Here is a 24,179-nt window from a genome sequence, read left to right on the forward strand (position 1 = left end):
AATATCTGTAAAGCAATTTCAAGATGTCTGTCACCAAGAAAATATCCATCTTGAGATTTTTTTTGCCAAACAGTGCTCTTTAAAGTTGGCTATACCATATCCCCTTTTAAGTTAAAAGCAAGTTAAAAGCCCATAAAACTCACTTTCATATAGCATTGAGTTGCATCTCTTTCAGCCACTGTGAACTCTAAAGGTTTATAATATGCATGGTATACCTGGTAGGAAAAACAATAACGTTTTCTGTTAGAGAGTACTATTATAGCAAAACTGGTATTTATTACTATAATAACTACTATTGCTACATATTTATACCTTTGTACAAATATTGATTAATTTATGACCTGTTAGTCATTTTAAAGAAAAAATATGGAGAGAGCTTAACACAAATCTTTCTCAGAGAATCATTAGATTAAAAACAAAACTGAAAAAACCTTTACAAATAATGCTACTGAGACTAATGGACCAAATTAAAGGAAAAAACTTAGCATTTTTAAGCTTCTCTCAAAGGTTCAATGCCTTGTTTACTGAAAAAAAATGAAATCCAAGAACCTTTTCATATCTATAATAATGCACCCCACAACAAAATCAAAACTGTAATATTTGCATTCTGAATAGTAAATTCTTATTTTTTCATTAATGATTTTCCCAAGTGAGTAAGAGTAACACAACATATCTTTTCAAGGGTAACTTGTAGAAAGTAACATAACCATTATTTAATGATGCTGCACAAGGTAACTTGCTAAAATGGCAGCTACTTTAAAGCTGCCACACCCTATCAGTGATTTTAAGCCCAACAGGCAACAGTTCCCATTGTGACCTGCTGCAATACTACTGAAGTTCTGAGCACTTCTGGAGACACCAACTCCCTAACTGTAAACACAGTATTTTGGGGACCAAAAATTTTACCTAATACAGCAGTAAAAATTCTGCCTTTCCACAGGGCAACTCTGACACCAACTAGAAAATTGAAAATGTTTTCATACCTCAATGTTGTCTGATCCGTGACGTTGCACAGCTGTTTCTTCTGACAGGCCAACACAACCATACTCCAGGGGAGTGAAGACTGTGGTAGGCACCTGCTTGGGAGGAAGCAGAAGCTGTTACTGCTGAGCCACGTGCAGCAGCTGCCTGGCAGACACTTGTGCATGACTGAGGCGCAGCTCGGGCACACACCTCCACTTTGGCTGCTGTCAAAGCTGCATTCCAGGTGACAAAATGCAATTCTTTACAAGAAAAAAGGCAAAGATTGTTCTTACTGCAGAAGGCCATAACTCACATTGTCATAGTCCATCAGCTCTGAAGACTGGCCGAAAAGCCGCTGAGCCAGCAGTTTTCCTGCAGCTATTGCTGTGGGTGTTAATTCAGGACGGCCCTAAGGAGAGAGCACAGAGCTTTGTTTGAACTTGAGGAAAAGCAGCATCCAAAGATTCCTCCTGGGACAATGGTCAGAGGAAAGCCAAATCTTTGGAATTCCAGCTTGGTAGCCAGGGCTCCAAACAGAAAAAACAATAATAATTTCTGTCCAAACAAGCTTTAAAGTCTGAGTTTACTATCTGTCTTAATGGGGGGGAAATGTCACAAATATGTCAAATCTCTTACTTCTCTCCAAAGTAAGCCATGAGGAGATTTTTCAAAGTGTCTTTTTAAAGCAAGAAGAGCCTAGTTTAAAGCAACAGTGATAATATAATATCAGACCTTTAAAAAGAAAAATTGTCTGACACATTTTTACAGAACAAAGGCACAAAACCCAGCTGTTTGTAGACACTACTACCAACTTCCTTGGTTGGTCCTGGACTGGAAAAGTGGAAAGCTCTTTTGCTAGCACTGTGACCTAAAGGGTGAGCTGGTCCTGGTCTCAGGCTCTGCTGTTAAACAGGGGCTTGAAAGAGATTGCTATTGGCAAATGCAAACTTCCTGCAAGTGAGAAATGGAACGACAGCAGGATATGACCAGGGTGTGCTCCAGTTCAAGCCATGAGTCCTGGCACTTTTTATATCCAGACAGGGCTGTAGATGTGCCAGAACCCTAATTCTGAGTGCTGGCACAGCACTGCTGGAGCATCAGAACTGCAGAGCTGGTTTTAAAGAACGTGAAAGTTTTTGAAATTTGAATTAAGATATTTGCAAGGGAATATTTTCAGGCACAAGGAAGAACAGTCCATACAGGTGATTAAGATTAAACAAAATTCATAGATCTAATTAAAAAACCCCATTGGTTAAGAGTTCATCCAAGACATATCATCAAAATGCTTGCCTGACATGAGAAAAGAGGTGACAAATTCAGTGGAAACATAAGAAAGCCATAACTGAGAAGCACTTTTGTGGCACAACATGAAATGCTTTATAAAATGTGTGAAGTTTTGATTCACACACGTCCTATTTAGATACAACACTTGCCACACTCCTGCAAAGCCCTACTTTGAGGCAGTCATTCAATAAACTCTCAAAATCAGTTCTCAGCAGAAAATAAGGATAAAATAAGGATTCCCCATCACACACATTCAAAGTATTTCACTTTTTGTCATTACCTAAAGTTTTTTAGCATTTACTGGAATCCATTCCTCTTTACCAGCTTATCTTTTTTTGTATGTTGGTAGACAGAATCTGTACATGGTATTAACTGCCATTTTCTTCAGTACACATACCATATTAATTATCTGCATATTAACAGGCATGTAGGCTTTTATCTGTAGTAATAACCACTTAAAAGTTCAATTGCAAAAAACCAATCTGAAGCATTACATCTAACCTAATCAAAGAAATCACAATTCTAATTGTTAATGAAGGCTAATCTATTTTTCCTCCACAGCTCATGACAAATCACAAAGCTGCAAGTCTATCCTTTTTTCCTTCTAACATCCCTCAAGTCACAATTTTTCAAATCAGGCATTTTGACTTTCAAGTCTGTAAATGTAATTTACCAGATGAAATTTGTTTTTTCTTACACACATTTGCCTGAAACATGTCTGCCAATCATTTCTGTAGCAGGAAATATATGTTGTTTTGGCATTCCAGAAATGAATAGAAGATTGGAACGAGAGATAAAATTGTGAAAGCACTGCCATGCATTCCATAAAACCCAACTAATTACTAAAACATCCATGCAGATAAAGCCCAATTCCTCATAAACAATGACTTAAAGACCTTCCTTGGTAAATATTTGAAATGAACATTCACTTTGCAGTCATGTGTAGAACTACTCTGCTGATAATTATGGATACGAATTGTTCGTAAGAATTCTCCAATGCATTATACATTTAACTGAGATGGTCCTAAGAGAGTTTAGAAAGCTTTGAAGTAATGTGTATTTGTTCTAACACAACTCTTTTTGGTCTCATTTCTATTCAAAGCAACATACTGTACATTCCACTTTCTCTACACATCTTTGTTGTAACACCCTTTGAAATATGACAGATGTAGAGTGGCCTGGCCATAAACCTCCTTCTGAGAAAATGTCTTTATAGTGTGTGCCATGCTTTTCAACAAGAACACTACTGGAGGAAGGATTTTAACACAGAGAGTTTATATCAGCACTGAAAAAAAGAATTCACACTAAAATTCCAGCTTGATTTTCCTGATCCTGATTACAGGAAAATGCTAAAATGCAATTTCACCTGCCAGTTGAAAATAATATTTTGCCACAGCTTGAATAATGTTTTTTGAGGGTACACTAACTGACTCACATCTGGAAGATTTTTTTCCCTTTTTTTTTTCCAAATGAAATCTTGGGTAACATTAGGATTCCATTCCATACAGGGGTGCAACAAGACACCCATGCACACACAGATTCCCATTTGTACCAGCTGGGTAGGACTCCCAAATGAAAACAGTCATTCTGAGCAATCAGGAGACTCAGCTGCCCCCTCACTCACTCCCCTTCCAGCCAGGGCACTGAATTCAAATTAAAAAAGCAGTTCTTGCTCTTTGGTAGCAATTCAGTATTTATTCAGTGTGGAGTGGCAAAGGAGGGAGGAGGGCTTGGGAACTACTCACAAAATTTGAGCAAAAGCACTTTATGGTAGCAAAGAAACTCTAACAGGGACAGAGCAGAGCAAAGAGAAATCCTGAGCAGGAACACTGGAGGAAAAAATAATTTTTATAAAGATTCTTGGGATCATTGATGTTCACTCACAGGAAACAAGATTCCCCTTCCTGTGCTCTTTTGCTAGGTCACACCCATAAAGTACCACAGCCAAGCTCTGCAGCTTTGTAGTTCTTAGCAGGATACCCTTGATTCTCATGTGTTAATTTGAGACATGCACCAACACAGAAATTTCTTTCAGTGCTGGTTCCCATGCCAATGAAATTTATTATCTAAATTAATTCTGCTTTAAAAAAACCCAAAATACTAAACTAATTTAAGTATTCAAATAAAATAAACTCCATTGCTTAGCAAGTGGAATTCCACAGGTCACGTGCTGGAGTCAGGTAAGACAGTGGCAGTATTTCTTTTTGAAATGCATGAGTACTGTATGATGATCTCTTTAATTCCCTGCATTGAGCCAATATACAGATAAAAGCTTAAGGGAATATTCTACAGAGCACTGATGTAGCTTTTTCATTTTTTCCCCCAGCTGTACACAGCATACAACTGTGCTGCTGTTTTTAACACTTACACTTAGAAGTGTTTATTGAACCACTCAGGTTCAAAAATCTGCACTAATAAGGACAAAAGCAGGAAAAGGAAATCCAAGTTTTAACAACAAAATGAAAACGACAAATAAATGAAGACATGATTTTTTAGATCCAGAGAAGGAAAGAGGAGAGCATCCTGCCTCCAACTTTATATTTCTTATCTAAATCCTCAAAGGGCAGAAGACAAAAAGCATCCAAAAGGAAATGACTTGCCCAAAATAACACTGCAGATTGGCAGCAAAATAAGCAACAGATTCTAACCCCTGCCAGCATTGCCTCTAACAACTGCTTCTTGGATGAAATTAAAAAGAAAATTCTGGAAAGCAGGAGGCAGCCGAGCCATATATATCAGGGATAAGCAGGTGTAGGAGGCTTTTGTGAGCAGAAAGTGGATTTTAGGAAGTATCTGAGAGCAAGAAGTGACAAATACAGAGGGAATCTGCATGTGAAATGAGAAGAAAGGAGAGGAACTCTACAAAATCCCAAAGCTCTGAGTGACTGGACAGGACAACCGGACAGAGAAGTTGTGTAGAGTAAGGAGGAAAAGTAAAAAAGGAGAATATCTGTGAAGAGTTTTAATGCAATTTAAAAGGAAATGGCAAGTCCACATGAAGATGGAGACAGACAGGAAGAAACACAAGTCTACACAGAGGGAAGAGGTCAGCAGATTTATGAGATTTAAGTGTCTCTGGCAGCTCCAGAGTCCAGTCAGAAATTTGCAGGGCTATTCCCAAGACATCATTTAATCCATTACAATCTCTTCAGAGACTAAAAGCACCTGTAAGGTTTATACATTTGAGAGATCTTTAAAATATTTTAAACACAGCAGAATGAGAAATTTTCTAAACTTCTCTAAAATGATACTACATATATTGTTTGGATATTGCTACAGTATTTAGCTTTACCAGACTTGTAAGGCAGATGCCTGCACTATATGAAAAATTATCTTGATGGAAAGGCCTCAATTCCAGTAACAGGTGAGAGAATTCTGTATCTTGTAATGCCCAGCATTGCTCTGTGTTCTACATATTGCCCAAATTTTCCAGGCACAGCAGGCAGATGATGACAACATGCTCCTGTAACTCTACAGTTCAGAATCCAGACAAACATTTTTAATGAAATCAACAAATTTGAGGATGCCCAAGTTACAGCAGACAACTTGAGCTCTTATGTAAAATGAAAATTGGCAGATTGAAAGTATTTAAGTGCACATTTATCATGACAAGACATTCTTGTCATATAAGACTATAGATTATCAATAGCACTAGAATAAGACCACAGAATCTGGTTTTACCTATCTAACAAGTAAATTATTTTGCTTAGGTTATGATGTACCCTTCTTAAAAAAAAAACAACCAAACAACAAAAAACCCAAACAAAACGCCATACCCCACATGTTTATTTAGCCTAATCATTCACAAATCATGAAGAAAAGTCAAATGCATTTACTACTTTCAGTAATTACTTTTTCTTACTCTAGAGGAAAATACTTCATTAGCAGCATTTTGCATCAGGGAGCTGATAAACTGTTTTGTGATTAGTCTCAATTAACACCCAAAATACCCCAAATGCAGTCACAGAACTTGTCATGGTCATTCCCAGTAAATGTACTTAGCTACAGAAGAATTGCTTTCACTCAGCATTCACAGGCAGTATGAAGTCATATGTCAAAAGTGATACAAACATTATTAGATAATAGGAGTGATAAAGACATCATTATTAGCCTGTGACCAACGATGCATTCCCTGATAAACATCAGCAATAATCTCTCATGCTGAGATACTTCACAAGATCCCTGTGAAGGGAATTACTGACCCAGGTGGCTGGCATAAACACTCCAGCCCTGCCAAGTGAAAAAGTGGGAAACACTGAGATATACACTAGAGCATGACTACATCTGGGGACTAGTTATTAGTCAGGAACAAAGCTGGCTTCCTGTTATTGTAAAATAGTTTATGTAGACTCAGTACCTCTGTTATGTCTCCAACTGCATAAATGTGAGGAACAGAAGTAGCTTCACGGGCATCAACAATAATCTTTCCAGTTTCAGAGTTAATTTTCACTCCAACTGTCTCCAAATTGAGAGTTTTGGTGTCAGGGGCTCGGCCTTAAGGAAAAAAAAAAAAAAAGTAAAAGCAATTGGAAAACTTCAGCAGTGTTATTCTAAAAAGCTGGCATCCTCCACTGTGGATCTCCAAGAACTTTGTTCTATTTGATACTCCAAGCAGAAATATGAGATAATTTATACTGAGAAAGCTGCAGGGGTGGAAAGCATGGCTATGAGATTCTGTGGGAAAGGAGCTCAATCACTATTGCCTTTGCTCAGACATCAGAGGGTTATCCTTTTAAATATGGAAAACCACACCCACTGGGAAAAGTACAAAAACCACACGATTTCATATTTATTGAAGATTCTAAATTTGGTTTTCTAATATAGCACAAATATACATACAAAAATGAAACAACTTTTACACTGAAAATTTCCAATAAACATTAACTGAATGGTGCTCAGTCCCAACAATGTGTTGTGTGTACTTTTTGAATAAAAAATATTAATAATGCTGTTAAAGATTCCTGAAGTCCTTGTTTCTTGTAATCTGAATACACTTATCTTAAAACACTTTTAGTACCCTCACCTTAGATGAAAGGTTTTGAGAGCAAAGTTGATAAAATTTAAGTGCTGATTTAGTTATCTCAAACTGTAGTTGAGCTATTTCTGTAGAGTTTAGAAACATTTTAAATGTATTTAAAAACAAATGAGGCAAATCCAACCAAGCCGAGATTTTATTACAGCTTCCTATTCCAATGATATCAAATTATCTCATATTTTAAAAATATATTTTTGTAGTGTTTTGTGCATAGTTACCCCTTGATCACTGAAGTCTTAACAGCATTACACTGAGCTTTGTATAGAGTATCTAAGGAAGCAATTCCTGACCCAGAAATTGGAATCTTAAATCCTATCCAACTTGTTTGAAAGTTAATAAGCACAGTGAAATTACATGGTAGTCAAAAAATTTTTAAAGATCACACAGAAAAAATCTCAAACTGAATATATCCAAATGAAGGAATTTTTTTAACATTGTGTCTGTTTCAGAGGCTTTAATGAACATGGATATATCTACACATTCAAGTCTCCTTTGCGTGAGTCACGATTTGCATTCAATTTAATACAGAGCTATGGCAAAGCAAAACAAAAGAGGAAATGTGTTTTCATTATAAAAACAAGCTCTTTGATGTTAATGTAGGAAATTATTAAACAAAAGGAAAACCTGGCTTGTCAATACAGACCTAATTATATGTAAACATATGATTCAGTGCTTTATACATCTTCCATATAGCCAGGCCCTCAAACAATGTCACATCTGAATGCCTCTGTAAAGACTTCTGTGTATTAATTTCATCTGGTGAAACCAACACTTCCTCTGGGAGCACTGACTGAAGCTGTCGGCACTTGGCTATCTGTCTGTCTTCCCTTCTGTTGTCCCCATGGGATGTTGATCTGCTGTTCCTTCTCTGCCCCCTGCTCCCCAGTCCTGATGCTATCAGGCAACAAAAATAATAAACCTCCAGGACCTTATCTTGGCTCGGATGTGAAACAACTTCCTACCGTTGTATTTCTTTGGGTATTGAGAGTAAAACCTGGGTATTCTGCAAATGGACAACTAATGGGGTTTTCTAGTTTCCTCTTTTTCCTGCCAGGCAGAGCCAAGAGAAAACTTAGCACGCAATGGCAGGCACTGAAAGAGGAAAAAAAGAAAACCCCTCAATAGAGTCATTTAAAGACCTGTGGCAACAACAGCTGAGTTTATCAAACCTGCAGGATAACACTTAACCTTTCCATTGCAGCCAATTTTAACATATGTACAGCTTGGTATTAATAGCTAAGAGTTACAAAAAAATGTGCTACTTCTCACAGCAAAGTTTCTCTCTCAATTTTACTGCCTAACTATTATTTTTGAAGGCAAAACCAAAATTTTTAAACACTGAACTGAAGCTTTACTGGCCTTTAGCTCTATGCAGGTTCATCCCCATAAACAAGAACTATACTTACTGATCTTGCTTCATCTCAAATTCAGTAGCTTAGGCTCATGATTATACAATGTGTCTTGGTAGGTTGTAGTGCCAAATTCAGGGAATTTTGATGTTTACCAACGTTCACTTACTATTATAAAATCAGTTCTCACCATTTCTCAGAAGGACTTTCATTTTATACCCATAACTCCTGATTTTTTCATATTTTCAACTTCAAGAAACCATGACTTCACAGCTTACTTCTAAGATTCTAAATCCTATCAGGCACACAAACCCACTCTTTGCCTAAAATCAGCACATGTGCTTTTAGTTTGAAGATGTCCTGAAACTGCCAAAGAGCAGGAGTGTACAATTGTATAGGACACAAGATTAGATATAGCTTTCATTCAAAACAGCAAAATATGCCAGACATCTAGAAGAAAGGTATAACTCAAATCTGACCCTTAAAAAGGTTACCTGCCTCTTGCACTTCTAACAGCACACCACAATCTCATCTTTCATAGACCCATACACTTACACAGCTGTGAAAACCACACAGAGCCCTGCTTTCAGTGCCAGCCAGCCCTCTCTTGCTTTTAACTTTAAAAGCAAAAGCAGCTTTTTGATCTGTTTTTGTAAAATCTAACAACACAGCTTCCTAAGGGGGCTGCCAGCTAGGGGGCTCTACTGCAGAGAGTGACAGGGGAGTGGCTGAAGTCACATCACAGACATGGCCAGGCTGGCTGTGGTGTGCTGTGGCATTTGTGTCCCATCACCTGCCCGGGGCTTCTGGTAATTATACCTGACCACAGAACAAGGGGAACGAGTATCAGACTGTGACCTTCAGGTGCAGGACCTTCAACAGTGGAGACTGAAACAGCTAAACTCAGAATCCAGAGGCACAGCCATAGTCAGGTGAGTAGCAGTGGTAAATGAGTGACAGCATACTCTTATACCCAGTAAGATTTCCCAGGGTGATAAAGGTGCAGCTGACAGCAGAATTTTATAATGGGTCTTCCAGAGTTTCTTAACCACAGAAGTTAGAATGCCTGTTTGCCCCTCAACATCTGAAAAATCCAAACTAGAGCCAACTACACATTTTATTGTAGATGGCCACTGTGAGGATACTGCTGGGTGACAAGAGAGTTTTTCTGGAATAAAGCTCAAGCCCAATAATCTTCTCCACTTCTTCCCTATATATTGGCACATCACCTTATAACTTTATCCAATCTGACCTCAGTCTGACCTTAATCAAAATCTTGTCTGTGTTCCCAGTCTAAGTACTCTCTTCATTCTGAGTGCCTGACACATTCCCCAAATGAGTTTCAATATCACTGCCCTTTCCTCCTTCAAATGTCTCCTAAAACCCACAAGATGTTCACTAAAACATAACCAGCTGATAATGACTAATAAAAACCACTTCAGTGTAACTACTGTTCAGATTACAGAAAATACAGACTAGAGCAAGATTAAATAAGGTTAAAAAAAGTTCAGAACCTTTATCACATTGATATCAGTGTGCACCATTTCTACAAGGATGCTTTTGAACATCCTTTACTGATAAACCTCCAGCGTGGCTGCCACAATTTGAAAAAAAATCTGGCCCTTAGTCAATACTGGGGCAGTAATTGCTTCTCTGGCAAGGCTGCTCACTGTACTCTCCTGTAGCACCAACACTTTTTACACAGAGGGGTCCCCTCAGCAGAAAGCTTGTGCTGCAATGAGCAAAAACCTGCCTGTGGCCATCCAGTGCACACCTGGAGTTCACAACGAAAGCAACTCCAAGTGACATGTAATCAAATTAAAAACTTACAGCATGGGACAGACTTCTAAAATTCTACTTTTTCTGTTCTCAACGTCCTGTAAAAAGGAAAAAGGGCTGGAAACATTTTCTGAGAAGAAAGTTACAGTTTCCTCTTACATTATTTCTCCCACACAAAGCTTGCTTTAACCAAAGGTTTGGTTTCAAAGGATGGCTCTGCAGTCTCAAAAATGAGCACTCAACCACCACTCCCAAGAGAGGCAGGTCATTGGCTTCAATCTCCTCAGCATTTAGATTGAACAGAATCTGTTTTCTGCATGCAGTAATTATACTGTTTTCAAAAAATTACTTTGGAGTAATTTTCTGCCATTTTAAAATCTATTTCTACCATCATTGAAGTAAAGGTAAGCATTACCTATCAACTCAAATAGCACCTTAGTGCTGAAATAGTTCTCAATCCAACCTTCTTCACATGTAGATTTAGAGGCATAACCTAGCACGTGAACAAGTTATTTTTTTGAACAAGTAGTTACAGGCTGGTATAATAAGTGGCATAAAATAAAAGTTACACTGAAAGTTTATGGGTTGGTTACACAAAAAGGGAAAAGCACATTAAAAATGTGCTGCTGAATAAAGTCTGACTGAATGCCCTTAAAATTAGATATTGGAAAAAAACCTAAAAGCACTGGCTGATATAATGGGAATGACAATTTTCATTAGGATTGCAGAAACCATATCTAATCAAGAGAGTAATGAATTTAAGTTAGTAAGAGAGACAGACATGGGAAGCTCAGAACAAAGTCCCAAAGCTTCAGCAAACCACAGCACATCAGCACTAAGAGTTGTCTGAGATCAACCAAGGTGCTTATTTTTCACTGAATAGTTCAAAGATTAAAAACTCAATGGCAAAATTGTGTTTGCCAAGATAAATCTAAATCCCATTCCCTTTTCAACAGGGGCTGGCAGAGATGTGCTCATAGGAGATCACAGGAAAATTTTACTTTACGGGACTTTTCACAGAAAATCTCCTAACAAAGTTTCTGTTTCCCTTGTTAACCCAAACTGGTTTGGTTGTAAGCCTTGAAGAACACTATTACAAAAAATGTTATGTACTTAACCCTTTGTCCATACCAAACAGCAAGGATCCTGTTCAAAACCTCAAAATCTTATCATTTCAGGAGAATTCTCTAGAAGCCAAAGACAGCACTAGTAAGACAGAAAGACATACAGAGCTGAACTGGAAAAATCAAATAAACATCAAGAACAAGCTCTTGCACTGAGAAGGAATATAACAGTATGTAGTCCCTCAGCAAGGTATGATAGGTCCATGAGTTACCTACAAAGCTTGACTGAAGACTGAAACTTTCAAATTAAATTAAAAAGTGTCAAAATGAGATTTCTCTTTCTCCCCTCAAATATTTTGACTAGTTCAAAAAAAGCTGCTAGAAAAACAAAGGGAGCATTGTGCCTGCTTTTACTGGCTTATCCATACAAGCAGAAAATCACACATTCCAAAAGCAAAACAAAACTCATCAGACAAACGCAACCTAATTTTCTTTTTAAAAGGTTGACATTAAGAGATAGTACTGTAGCTTATTAAACTATGTCCCACTATCAGTAACTATTTTAAACATTATTAATAAAAACTTCTACTAAAATTCCATGATGCACTGGCAAAAATTATGGAAATATGTACTATCATTTAGGCTACAATTAGTTAACAGTAGCAGCTGCTTTTTAACCAACTCTACAAGCTGACTTGCTTCAATCAGTATTATAACTGGCACATCTGCAGACAGGAAATCCTCAACACCACTAAGGTTCCCAGCCTATTATCTGAGACACCTGGTGTGGGTGTGTTGATACAGAGCAAAACAATGAATCATATGGACTGCACACCAATTAACCAGCTTTAACTGTTAATGTGTTTAATCCTTAAGGGTGGAGTGCCAATCTGAACACTAAAAAAAGGCAACACAAAATCCTCACACTATTCATTTTGCTGTTTCTAAATATGGATTATAACTCAAATCTATGACAAAAATTATAACACATGTAACTCCTCTGTATTGAAATAATGAGCAGACTCATGTTACAACTGAATTGCAACAGTCTATCATGCAAACTTATTCCATTATAATTAACAGTAAACCAAGATTTTTTTCTTATTTTTCAACTTAAAAGCTCTTTTTTCCATCTTAGACAAAAGTCAACAAACTGACTTGACATTTGACATGTGTGTCTCCAACTCAGTGTACTTTTCATAGAACCACAGAATGGGTTGGGTTTTTTACCAGAAAGCTTAAGAAAAATCAAATACAGCACTTAGAAACCCACTTTTTGGAAACATTTTCATCTCACCTCATGAATATTATTCTACAGTTTTCAGAATTCTTATGTGTCCAGACAGCATGAGCTTTTTTTTGCCCTCGGCAAGCACTAGTCTGTTTGATTGGTTCTGATGAGAATAATCCATTATTACAGGCTGTTTCCACAATTTGTAGAGCCCAAGGCACTTCTAAGAGAGTAGTAGTTACAGTAAGGAAAAGAAAACATTTGTCACAATGCACAACCTGCTCTCTGTTTGGGGTATTAGGAAGATATAAAGCTGACTTAACCAGGGAAATGGAACAACTGGACAGTAGATTAAATCCACTGGGCAAAATACAAAATGCTATAAATGACCTGTTTCTGATCCTGTAATGGATCTATTCTACAACCACAAGAATTTAAATTTATGTTATAAACAAATGAAAGAGTAATGCATTCCCACTACTCTAAAACAGAAATGCCAGATAAAAAGAATATAAAGTAGTCAAGGGGATTGCTAAAGCTGCTAGTAAAACTGATTACTTGTCTGCAACCACACAGATTTCTTGGGCAGTACGTTTAAGCCTATTTACTTTGTTTGCCAGATATCATCTGCCTGCCAAATGCCACTACTACATTTAACCATGCATTATTGATCTAGAATTCCAGATATTCACAAAGCTTTATAAGCACAAAAGACAAGAGTCTCCTACTCTGGTGGGCTTACAGCCCGTCTGAACCAATACAGAAACTGAGGACAGACTGGTAACAGCGACAAATGAGCAGCTCAGGGAGGCAACACTCAAGGAGTATTTTCATTCCTGTGGGCAGGAGCCTTGTACATAATTTAGTATGTTAGTCATTGAAGGAAGCAGCATTTGTCTCAAAGGAGGAAAAGCCCAGATTTGATTCCCATTTCTGGTGATTACGCTCACAGACATTTATCACAGTGTTCTTTTAAAGCAATTTACCCTTAGTCGTTGTATGTCAGTTCCAAGGGGTCTGAGATATGTGAAAGTCCCTAACCAGATTTCCAAAAGCTATACAGTTTCAAGGTTCCCTGCAAGAGCTTGGGTTTTTAGAGCCAGTTACTTCTTTTTCTCTGAATTGGATGACAGCTGCAGTAACAAACTTAAGCAGCACAGTTTAGAAAAAATCCTAGAAGGATAAATATGCACTTACAGTGAATAGCTTCATGAATCAATCAAGAGTATGGACTTAGAGAACACTACCTGCAAAGCAGAGCTTGCTGGAACTCATGTTCTTACTCTAGTAAAAGTGAGAAAGACTAGATGGTCTCCCATTTATTGCAGCTCATGCAAAAATAGTTACCACAGACTTCTTCCAGTCACTGTAACTTTAATGTGTTTTTAGACTGTAAATGAACAAGTCAGGCATGCAAGAAAAGAATTAAACAATAATCAATCTTTAAGTCACTAAACATTTAATGGGGGGGGGGTTGTTTGACCCCATGATGAAGTGACTTCACTTTCAGAATGGAAAGCATTGCAAAGAAATGTTAAGATAATCATATTTACCTACTGCCCACATCACGGTGTTGAAAGAATCGTTTTCTTCTGTGTCCAGGTCAGCATTTTTCCAAGTGACTTGCAATCTGTCGCTCTCCAGTTTTTCAACTTTAGTTGGGAAGCATCTCTTTAAAAATTTTGTGCCATAAGATTCCATGTGCTCAGTTACTAAAGAAGCCATTTGCTGTTGAGTAGTGAAACAAATTTGTTTTTTCTTAGATATGTGACCTTTTCAATGGAAACCCCTCCTTCAGCTGGGTTCAGGAAACCCCAGTAAATACTTGGTGCATTTCAAACATTCTTTATCACTTAGTTACTATGCACTGCTAACACATAACAACTTAGGGAGCCACTATGACCTGCAACTTCATTCCAAGAGGCACCTACACCTGCATACTCAAATTATTTTCAAAAAATATAACAGTAAATTAATAAAATAGTTGCTTTTAAAGCATTTGTTGTTTACATAATCTAGAGCACGTTCAATTTACCATTACCATAATTACAATTTTCTAGTAGTTTGATGAAAATTAAATACTTTCATAAAACAATGGGAGAAAGATATTTCCTTTTGCCATAACACCTGACATTTCTCTGCAATGACTGTGAATCACTAAGGTTTCATGGGAAGTTCTAATACAAAACCAAAAAAACCAAACCACTTTTGTCCTAAGAGCCTGTTTGAAATAATGCCACACCAAAATGAAGCAGTAAAATGTGGTATCAACAGGTTTATCCAAAGATATCAGTGCTCTTGACTAGCAGGAACTCAGGTTGCACCTTGCCAGAGTATGTTTATTACTTAAAGGATATTATTACAAAACCACTCACATAGAACAACTCCACACAAGCTCTCTCAGCTTACAAAACTTTATTTTCAAAGTTGATATTAACTAATATGAAGGCAACAGCAGGGTTATGTCTCTTCAGAAACACGAGAGCTCATTAATCAGTTTCCATCAACCTCAATGTGGCTGCAGACTGGACATAATTATTTTATCTCCATTAATACTTTATTAACTTTGGTGTGGCCATTGTGCTCCTCCTGCCTACAGAGGATCAAGTTCTCCTACTGTAAGTGTTTGACCAAGTGCTACACACACACTGTTCCCTGCTTGCTCAGACCTCATGCTGTTACAGGTGTGGATTTCTTCAGTGAGGAGTGTAAATCCCAAGAATTATTCTTACACAATGTTTTGCAAACTCATGGTACTACTTTCAAGGCATACAAGCCACCAGTTTTAAGGAAGGCACTCCAGATGGGAGAGGGTGACGTACAACTAGGATCTGTCACTAGTGTCACTAGCATGGGTGGTGTTTGTCACTGCCACTTAAGCAACAATACTCCCAACTCAAAATCTGTGCACATATTAGGAAATGTTTGGAGATGCAAACAACATTTTTTCTTTAGGAGATAAAAATAATAGATTTTATTATTTTTGCTAGATAAGGAGATGTAAGATACTCTGTACTTGCCTGATCAAACCCACGAAGTGGGACACTTCTCATCATGACTGTAGTGTCCAATCCAATGCCTGTCAGAAAACCAGCACACTCAAGGGACACATCTGGGGACACACCAGTTAAGCAAATGTAAACAACAATTTCAATAAACACAATATACGAGTAGTATACAAGTGGGCTTTTCACTTGGAGATACCACGTTCTCCTCACACAGACATCTTTAGCTTGCCTTTGTACATAGAATATAACTTGGAAGTCTTATAGTTAACATAGTTAACACTGGATTTAAGATCCTGAGAATTTAACCTCAGCTGATCTTAATTTCCATGGTGCTACTGCACAGAAAAGTATTACTATTCTCTTATCAACTCAACTACATGACATGAGCAGAGGAATTCTGAAAACTGAACTTTCATAGGAAAGACAGCTATGCTAGTTATGATCACAGATCATCACAGGCTTTTCAAAGGATACAGCTGGCTCCAACAACCAACCTGTTACAGAAAAAGAAGAAAAGAAGAAAGCAGTGGAATGAGCTTCTGCATATTTTTGCATAACCAGAAAAAAAATATTTTCTGATGTGGGTGTCACCTTTGCCAACTTCCAGTCAGCTGGGAGCCCTGAGTTAGCCAGGAGTGCTGGGAAATGATGGAGGGTGGCTCAGTCAGCTCTTCCATCAGCTCCCTCAGCACCCTGGGGTGGATCCCCTTCGGAACCTTGGATTTGTGCATGTCCAAGGGCTGTAGCAGGTTTCTAACCAAGTCCTCATGATTTATGGGGGCTTCATTCTGTTCCCTGTCCCCATCTTTCAGCTCAGGGGCTGGGTACCACAGAACAACTGCTCTTACTATTAAGGACTGAGGCAAAGAAGGCATTAAGTAACTCAGCCTTTTCCTTATCCTTATTTGTGTTTCTCCCCCCCCCCACATCCAATAAAGGATGGGGATTCTCCTGAGCCCTCTTTTTGTTGCTACTGTATTTATAGAAACATTTTTATTGCCTTTTACAGCAGTAGCCAGATTAAGTTCTAATTGGGCTTTGGCCCCTCTAATTTTCTCCCTGTACAACCTTATGGCATCCTTGTGGTCCTCCCTCTTCTCCCAGGGGCATAAACACCCTTTTTTTTCCTGAGTTCCAGTTAAAACCCTCTATTCAGCCAGGCCAATCTTCTTCCCTGACAGCTCATCTTTCAGCACATGGGGATGGTCTATCAATTAGATTATGTCTTCCTATCAAGTAGATTACAGTTCCCAATGAAGATTTTATTCATTGCTAAATTTCATTTTGATTTATAACCATCTGCTTTTTAATCACTGTATTTTTTCCAGATGCCAAATATTTGTCCTTCCTGTCTTCAAACATTTGTTTATGATATTACAGAAAATGGGTTTAATAGATTTACTTAGACTGATATTTACCAAATATATCCATTTTAGTTCTTAAATAAAACCCCAGCTCCCACCGCTCTCAATATTTCACAGCCTTTCAATCAAGAATATAATTGCAATTGTCCATCAACACTAGCAATTTATGAGGTGTATCAGCTCTCCAGCACAGCAGCTTCCATCTCTGTCCCCAGCTGATCCCTACACAGCAGCAGTTCCTCTCTCCCCACCCCTACATTTGCTGGCTACAAAAGGCAGAATGTTCAGTCCCTGTTCTGCAGGTACAAGCAGCTCCAGACAGGCAGCCATTAACACTCAGCTGCTGGACAGGCTGCACTTGCACTCCTCTGCTGTTTATGTCTTATACAGACTTGTTAAAATCTCACAGTTTGGAGATGGCATCCCACACAGTATTTCCACTGACAACAAAGTATTTTGTTAGGTTTTTGAATGGGCTTGTGGCCTATGCCTTACCCTAAACAAATCTGCAGCAACTCTCAGTTCTAAGAGCACTGCTTTTAAACTTCTGAGGAGTGCAGACATGGAGGCTGCAGCTCTGTAAGCCCCAGGGACTGCACAGTCAGTACAACACATGTTTTCTTACAAAAGGCTCCAGATAACATCTCTCTATCTTACAATAAAAACACACAACTTCTGAAGGTGTACAGAGAATAGGTTGAGTAAAAGCGATTAAAATCTGCTAGTCTGGGGTTTATGCTTGGCAAATAATTTAACAGAATGGGAAATAATTTTTCCAGCATTAGGGCATCTGATTCATCTGTGAATGAATGATCACACCCTCATTAGCATGCAGCTCCTGGGAAGTGCTGCAAAAAGCCTCATACTGCCCATAAAGAAATATCTACTGGAGATTCACAGGGAAAAGAATAAGAATTTCTGTAATTTGGGCATATGTTTGCTCTTGTTTTTCATTAGATGAAAAATGGATGTCAGCTGGCACTTACTCATAGTATCAGCCCCACATTATTCACACTTTCTTGTACAAAACAGGGGGTTCCTGGGCATTGTCAATGTCTAAAAGAAAAGTTAGGAAAGCAGAACCTAACCTTGTTCACACCTGTTCAATTTCTTACTCATTCTCAACACATTTCAAGGCATCTCTTCTAATTCACTCTGCCAAAACCCTTCATCTCAGGAGTGAGTTTCTGCCCCATGTTTGTATATCTATGGGACTTTTAAAGTTGGTTAATGGTTTACTTAAAAAAAAAAAAAAAAAAAAAAAGAATAACTACAGGACTGACAGTTCTTTAACCTCCAGGCATGTAATTTGTAGCTGAGATATGTACACTTGGAGAGGGAGAAAAGAAAGAATAACTACAACACAGCTCAGACTGAAAACAAAAGGTGTTAAACTGAACCTTGGGAATATTTATAACAGAAACAAATCCGACAGAAACAAACCTTTAACAACTCCCTCCTTCATTTGCTAAGACACAGCCTGATAAAGCACAGAAATGCTACTGTAGCCCCTGCAGGCTTATTTTGACTAAATCTCAGGAATGCAACATATAAACACTAGACTCCCACATTACACTGTTACAACTTGCATTGGCAGCAACTGGACAAGAGCCACATTTTCACAGAAACCTCTTACAAGGATAAATCTTATAATTTGGTTTGGGATTTTGTTGGTTTTTTTTTTTTTTGAGGGGGTGGGTGTTGCTTTTCTTAAAAACAATTTCCTCGCATAAATCATGCCCTCAACATTCTAGAGGTGACTGAAACACTACAAACAACAACAAATTTACCTTCTTTCTGAAACTGTTCCAAGAAGCCTCATTTTCCTATTTGAAGTTTAGCTTAATACAGTGCATTTTTTATAGCAGAAAGTCACTGCCATGAATAGCAAGTTGTTTTTTTTTTTGCACAAACACTAGCATAACAGCTTGAAGTCTTTTGTTTTTTTCTAGAATTGCTCAGTAGAGAAGACAAAAATATAGCATTATCTGACTTTCAGGCTAGCAAATCTGCATTTCCTATCACAATTATCTTCATCAGGAAATTGCTCTATGGCAGTGTTGACTTGGAATCCTACTGTGCTGTGTGCTGTAAAAAGCAACTGTGGCATTTTAGTATTTCCATTAAAAGCAATGTTCTAATATTTAAGTTAAACAATAGCTTCCAAAGCAAAAGTGATCCAAATGTTTCTTCATATTTTCTTTTGTTATCAGAACTGCCATTACCAGAACTTAGGAGAAAGCAAAATTATATTGAAACTTCTCCCCTAATTGAGGAACAGGGACTGAGCAGCCCCCAGGTGAGTTCATGCTGCCCTCTTGTGACCCAGGGTGTAATAGCTACAGCACAACCCAACACGGTGAAAACGTTATTTAATTTGATTTTAGAAGGGAATTTCATAACAGGAGGAGGGGGAAGAGCTACTAATGAAGTTTGGTAGGATGATACTGCTGCATTGAAAAGCACATTTTCAGAAGGAAAACAGAAGAAAAATGGGTGTACAAAAGGCAATTTTGGACATTTTTCACCCTGCTACATAGAGAAGGTAGGAATGCCAGCATCTATTACAGCCATGGTAAGGTAACTTACGTTTTTCCAGGAGATTTCTTTAACCAGAACAGATCATCACTTGTGATTCCATACTCCAATGCACCTGCAACCTATGATCACACAGGTGAATCTACAATGCAAATCCTGTCAGCAATAGAAGTTGATAGCAATTCAGGCTGTGTTGGCTGAAGTACAGACCAAGGGGAATATATCTGGGGCTGCCAACTTCCAACCTGAATTATCCTACAGCTCTAAGCAACACCAACATACTGAATCAGAGCAAATTGTTGTCTATGGAAATGTTTTTCTAAAAAGCCATCCTTTATATGAAGACAATTTTTTGTGTGACACAAGTACAAAAACCTCTCATGTGTTGCTTTATTTTTACATTCTTTATCTTCCTTCACTGTGTTCTGCATCTCAGCAAAGCACTGAAGTTGTCAAATGGAAGGGTAACTTACATGTGTAGGGTATTTTGGTCTTCCTCCAGTAGCAATGACAATATTATCTGCAGTAACAACAATCTACAAACAAAAATGAAAAATTAAAATCAAGCATTTACAGTCCTTTTATCTGTCTTTGGATTTCATCTATGTACAAATGAGTGATCAATGAGAAAACTGGCACTACCATCTGCTATTTATGTGACATAATAATCAGTAATGCATTAAAAAGGGATGGAGATAAACTAATATATGCAGATTTTCGCCTACCCATTCTCTACTAGGTTTTGTTTTAATATTAACCATGCAATTGTTCTTACACTGCACAAGATTCTGATGACTACATGGAAGCAATATTTATGCACAAACAGCACTTTTAAAATCAATTTCCCATCAGGATAAAACACACAGAGATCACAGCAGTAAGTTCTATCTCAGGCCTGGAGTTCAGCTACCACAAAAGGAGACTGTTTCTAGAAAATGCTAGGCACCTACCTCCAAAAACCTGACCTTCGAGCTGATATGAATCAGTAACATTAAACAATTACCCTCAAAAAGGTGTTAAAAAGGCACTTTCAGGCCTTGTTAAATACCCAGCAATGGCCACCATTCTGTTATGTGACCCAGCTGTGCATTCACACTAATTGCCTCCCACACACAATTTGGTATTACCGAGTTAATCACCCCTACAAATCACCTGGAGGAGGGAAGCAGCTCAGAGCAACCTAATTCTCGTCTCTCAGAACTTACATTTCTGTAAGCATCAGCATGACTGACCAAATCAAACAAAAATCTTTTGTCTCAGCGTTTCCACCCGCAGAAAAAAGCAATAGCAACCAACAGGCCAGGCACCAGTCAAGTTCATAAACAATTTCTCTAAGTGGAAAATGCAAATCTCACTCACTAAAACAATACTGAATACCTCAAACAATTTGCAAAGGACAATCTCACTCCCAAGTGACCTGAAACGTTCCAAGTAACCAACACTGCAGAAATCAGCAGAGCAGCTCACCTCTTTACCTGCTTTTGTTACACCACGGACTGTATGTGGATCAGAAAAACTTCCTTTTACGTTGAAATATTTCACCTTCCTGTTTAGAAGAAAACAGCATCAGCAATGTACACTTAACAAGAATAGGTATGAAATACAATCAGCTACCTTTTCTGTATTTAAGTACTAAAAAGGGTAGCAATCAGGCATAGAGAAGTAAAAGGAAGGAATCTCATTTCATAGGACTGCTTGCAGATCTGTCATAATTTGTCACTTAATTCTTGTGTCACACTAAACTCCTCTATAGAGAAAAGTAAATTAATCTTGTAACAATCTTTGAGATCAGATTATTGACCTCTTCAGAAAATACATTTTCTGTTAGCCATAGCATTACTAGTATTATCTATAGTATTTCTGATACCATGCTTATTTGAGAACACACCAAAATGCTTCAGCAGGAGTAACAAGACTAGAATCTGTTAAATTTTCGATTATAATTTCTCTATAAAGGAACTGCATGCTGGAAAAAAAAAAATCTGCTGCTCTAGTATAGTGTTAGCTATGGTTTTGTATGGCATAGAAATTTTGGGGGACAAGATCAAAAGTATCTTAAGAAACCTTCACTGCTTCATATTAATGCAAAACCTCTCCAGGCTAACGAGAGCATCACTGCACTGCTAGAAAGCTTTTGTGTATGGTCAGTGTCAACCACTATTTCACCAAAAAGGAAAATGGGGGAGGAAGAGACCACTTACACTGACAGGGGCACTTATAGACCCCAGAAGAAAGGACTTACAGACTCAAAATATTAGCTCTAGATAGAAACTTCAGAGGCAATTCTGCAGTTCTACAAGGGCAAGAGCACCTCCTGGACTGTGAGAAGGAAGACAAACTTCAAAGTCTTATTTACTTTTCTTGTAGTTGTACTCTGTGTCCCCAGTTCAAGGATTTCACATAATTCTGAACACCTTGTGCCATCACAGACCTGTCACAAAACAAGAGACTGAACGTGAAGTCATCATATTACACATTCAGGTTATGCAACACAAAGATATAGGCAAAGATAAATGCTAAAAATGAGGAATGAACCACAGTATTTTTTATTGTAAAAGCAAATTATCAAGTCCAAATCAACATAATTTCTGCCCTAAAAACTAATTCTGGTTTTTAACAAGTACCAGGCTAAAATTTTACATGCAAAATTCACTTCCCTAACTGTCCCATAATAAACACCAGCTGGGAAAAAGTTATTGTTATGCATGTGCAGCACATAGGAGTGGATATAAGCAACAGTCTTTACCAGCTATGATGAACAGGTTGGGATATATTCCAGCCATAGTGTTGGGCATCTTTAAGGGCACTCCCTAAAAGGGCTGCTTGATGCATAAGCTTTTTAGGAATGCAGCCAACATTCACACAAGTTCCACCAAGTCCCCATGCAGTTCCTTGGGAAAAAAATAAAGAAAGAAAAAAAAAGTAAATTACATTAGTGTGACAATGCAGTTGGGTCCATGGGAAGTAAGAAGTTCCGTAACAACATAGTTTACTGTCTCCTACAGATTAGTTTATAACTTTCTTTGTGCTCATTTGTTTGATAACAAATAAAAACATCTCTGTAAATTTTTCTTCTAAAATTCAAACCATCTAAAGATTTTTTTCTCAGAGCTCAGAAGATTCCGTAACCAAACATTCACATTTGCAGATCTCATTTTGTGCATTGTGTAGAAGGAGCCTCAGCATGACACAATTAGTAATTTTTAGAAATTGTAAATAACATTTTGACAGAGGGAATATTCTCACTTATTTAAGTCCAAAGTCCACTATCAATGGTAGCATCAAGCACTGCTAACAACCTTAATGTGCAGGGGAGCAGGCACAGCTGGTTCATCTTGGAGAGAACAAGCCATGGCACAAGCTGGGTTTAAGGACTTTTAATCCAAGCAAAACAGGCAGTGTGGCTTTGGACACTGCTCTCTGAAGTAACCTGCTCACCTGAGCAGCTGAATTATATGCATGTCCAATTATTACCCTGTTATTTCTCTTCCATACCTTGTGGGGAAGGTTCAACATAATCCAGAACAGCCACTTTTCTTCCAAACTGAGCAGCTGTAAACAAAGAAGCAAGGTAAGGTATATAGAGGAAGGAGGAATACACAAACATAAACATTTTTAGTAGCACAGACACAGATAAAATACAGGAGATGACAGCTGGTGATTTTTTTCTGTATAACTCAAGATACCAGACCAGCGACCCAACCTGCCTACATAGTCAGCAAATTCTCTGGAAGATGCTTAATAACCTAGACCGGGGCCTCCAGCTTCCACTGACCCTAAAAATGCAATTTGACCTCAAATGAGATGTTTAAGAACACTGTGGGTTGTTGAACATGCTACCCTAAGATACAAAAGGGGCAAGGTTCTCTACAGCAGTTAGATCTTGGAAACAGTCTGAAGGTACTGTTGTTTTAACACATAAATGAGAATAGTATTAAAAAAAATACAGTATCTATGGAGTTACTCTGAATACTTTTATAACAGTGAAATTAAAGCTTATTAGTTTTTCCCATGACAAAAGAATAAAACATTTTTTAAAAGTTAAGAGGAAAGCCAAAAAAGATCACACCATCTGAGGGTGTGAATGAATTTGCAGATTAACCATATGGAGCTAAGTTAATAATTAATGTACAGGTACTGAGTGTACTATGCTTCTTAAAAAGCTTTAAGATTATCAGTAACACTTCCCATAGTTTCCTTACACCCCATTGAAGTTAAACCAGAACTTCTGTTAGTTATTTACACATACAAACCTTCTTTTGCACAAGCAAGGCCTCCAGACCCTCCACCAATGACCAGAAGATCATACTCATTTTTTCCTGTGAAGAGGACGTGAAAAAAAGAAGGAATAGAAACAGATCAGGAAGATGGGAGAGGTATGTAAGGACAGTATCAGAGTACACCTATTTTTATAATTGATTATTGCTGATTTGGGTTTTCCTCACTTCACTCAAGTGCTGTGGTTTGTTCATTAAGCTATCTACTCTGGTTTTCTGCATGAAATAAAGAAAATAAAGCACTTCAAACAAAGTGAGAAAACAGATTAAATTTTCACACAACGTCC

General features: G+C 37.8%; 1 protein-coding gene across 1 annotated transcript in view; it reads right to left on the reverse strand.

Moving 5' to 3' along the window:
- TXNRD2 (thioredoxin reductase 2) overlaps window positions 1-24,179 on the reverse strand; it is a 32,131-nt gene that overhangs the window by 7,065 nt on the left and 887 nt on the right. Inside the window, exons 2-15 of the mRNA XM_066562495.1 lie at window positions 23,869-23,934; window positions 23,111-23,167; window positions 22,362-22,506; window positions 21,972-22,046; window positions 21,083-21,161; window positions 20,089-20,151; window positions 19,667-19,737; window positions 16,188-16,207; window positions 15,726-15,817; window positions 14,259-14,433; window positions 6,605-6,741; window positions 1,277-1,372; window positions 984-1,076; window positions 144-215 (exon numbers count right to left, since the gene is read on the reverse strand). Of these exons, the coding sequence (XP_066418592.1) occupies window positions 144-215; window positions 984-1,076; window positions 1,277-1,372; window positions 6,605-6,741; window positions 14,259-14,433; window positions 15,726-15,817; window positions 16,188-16,207; window positions 19,667-19,737; window positions 20,089-20,151; window positions 21,083-21,161; window positions 21,972-22,046; window positions 22,362-22,506; window positions 23,111-23,167; window positions 23,869-23,934 (1,241 nt within the window). The remainder of the gene's footprint in view (window positions 1-143; window positions 216-983; window positions 1,077-1,276; window positions 1,373-6,604; window positions 6,742-14,258; window positions 14,434-15,725; window positions 15,818-16,187; window positions 16,208-19,666; window positions 19,738-20,088; window positions 20,152-21,082; window positions 21,162-21,971; window positions 22,047-22,361; window positions 22,507-23,110; window positions 23,168-23,868; window positions 23,935-24,179) is intronic.

Source organism: Molothrus aeneus, chromosome 18, assembly GCF_037042795.1.
Source record: "Molothrus aeneus isolate 106 chromosome 18, BPBGC_Maene_1.0, whole genome shotgun sequence".
NCBI classification, from domain to species: Eukaryota; Metazoa; Chordata; class Aves; order Passeriformes; family Icteridae; genus Molothrus; species Molothrus aeneus.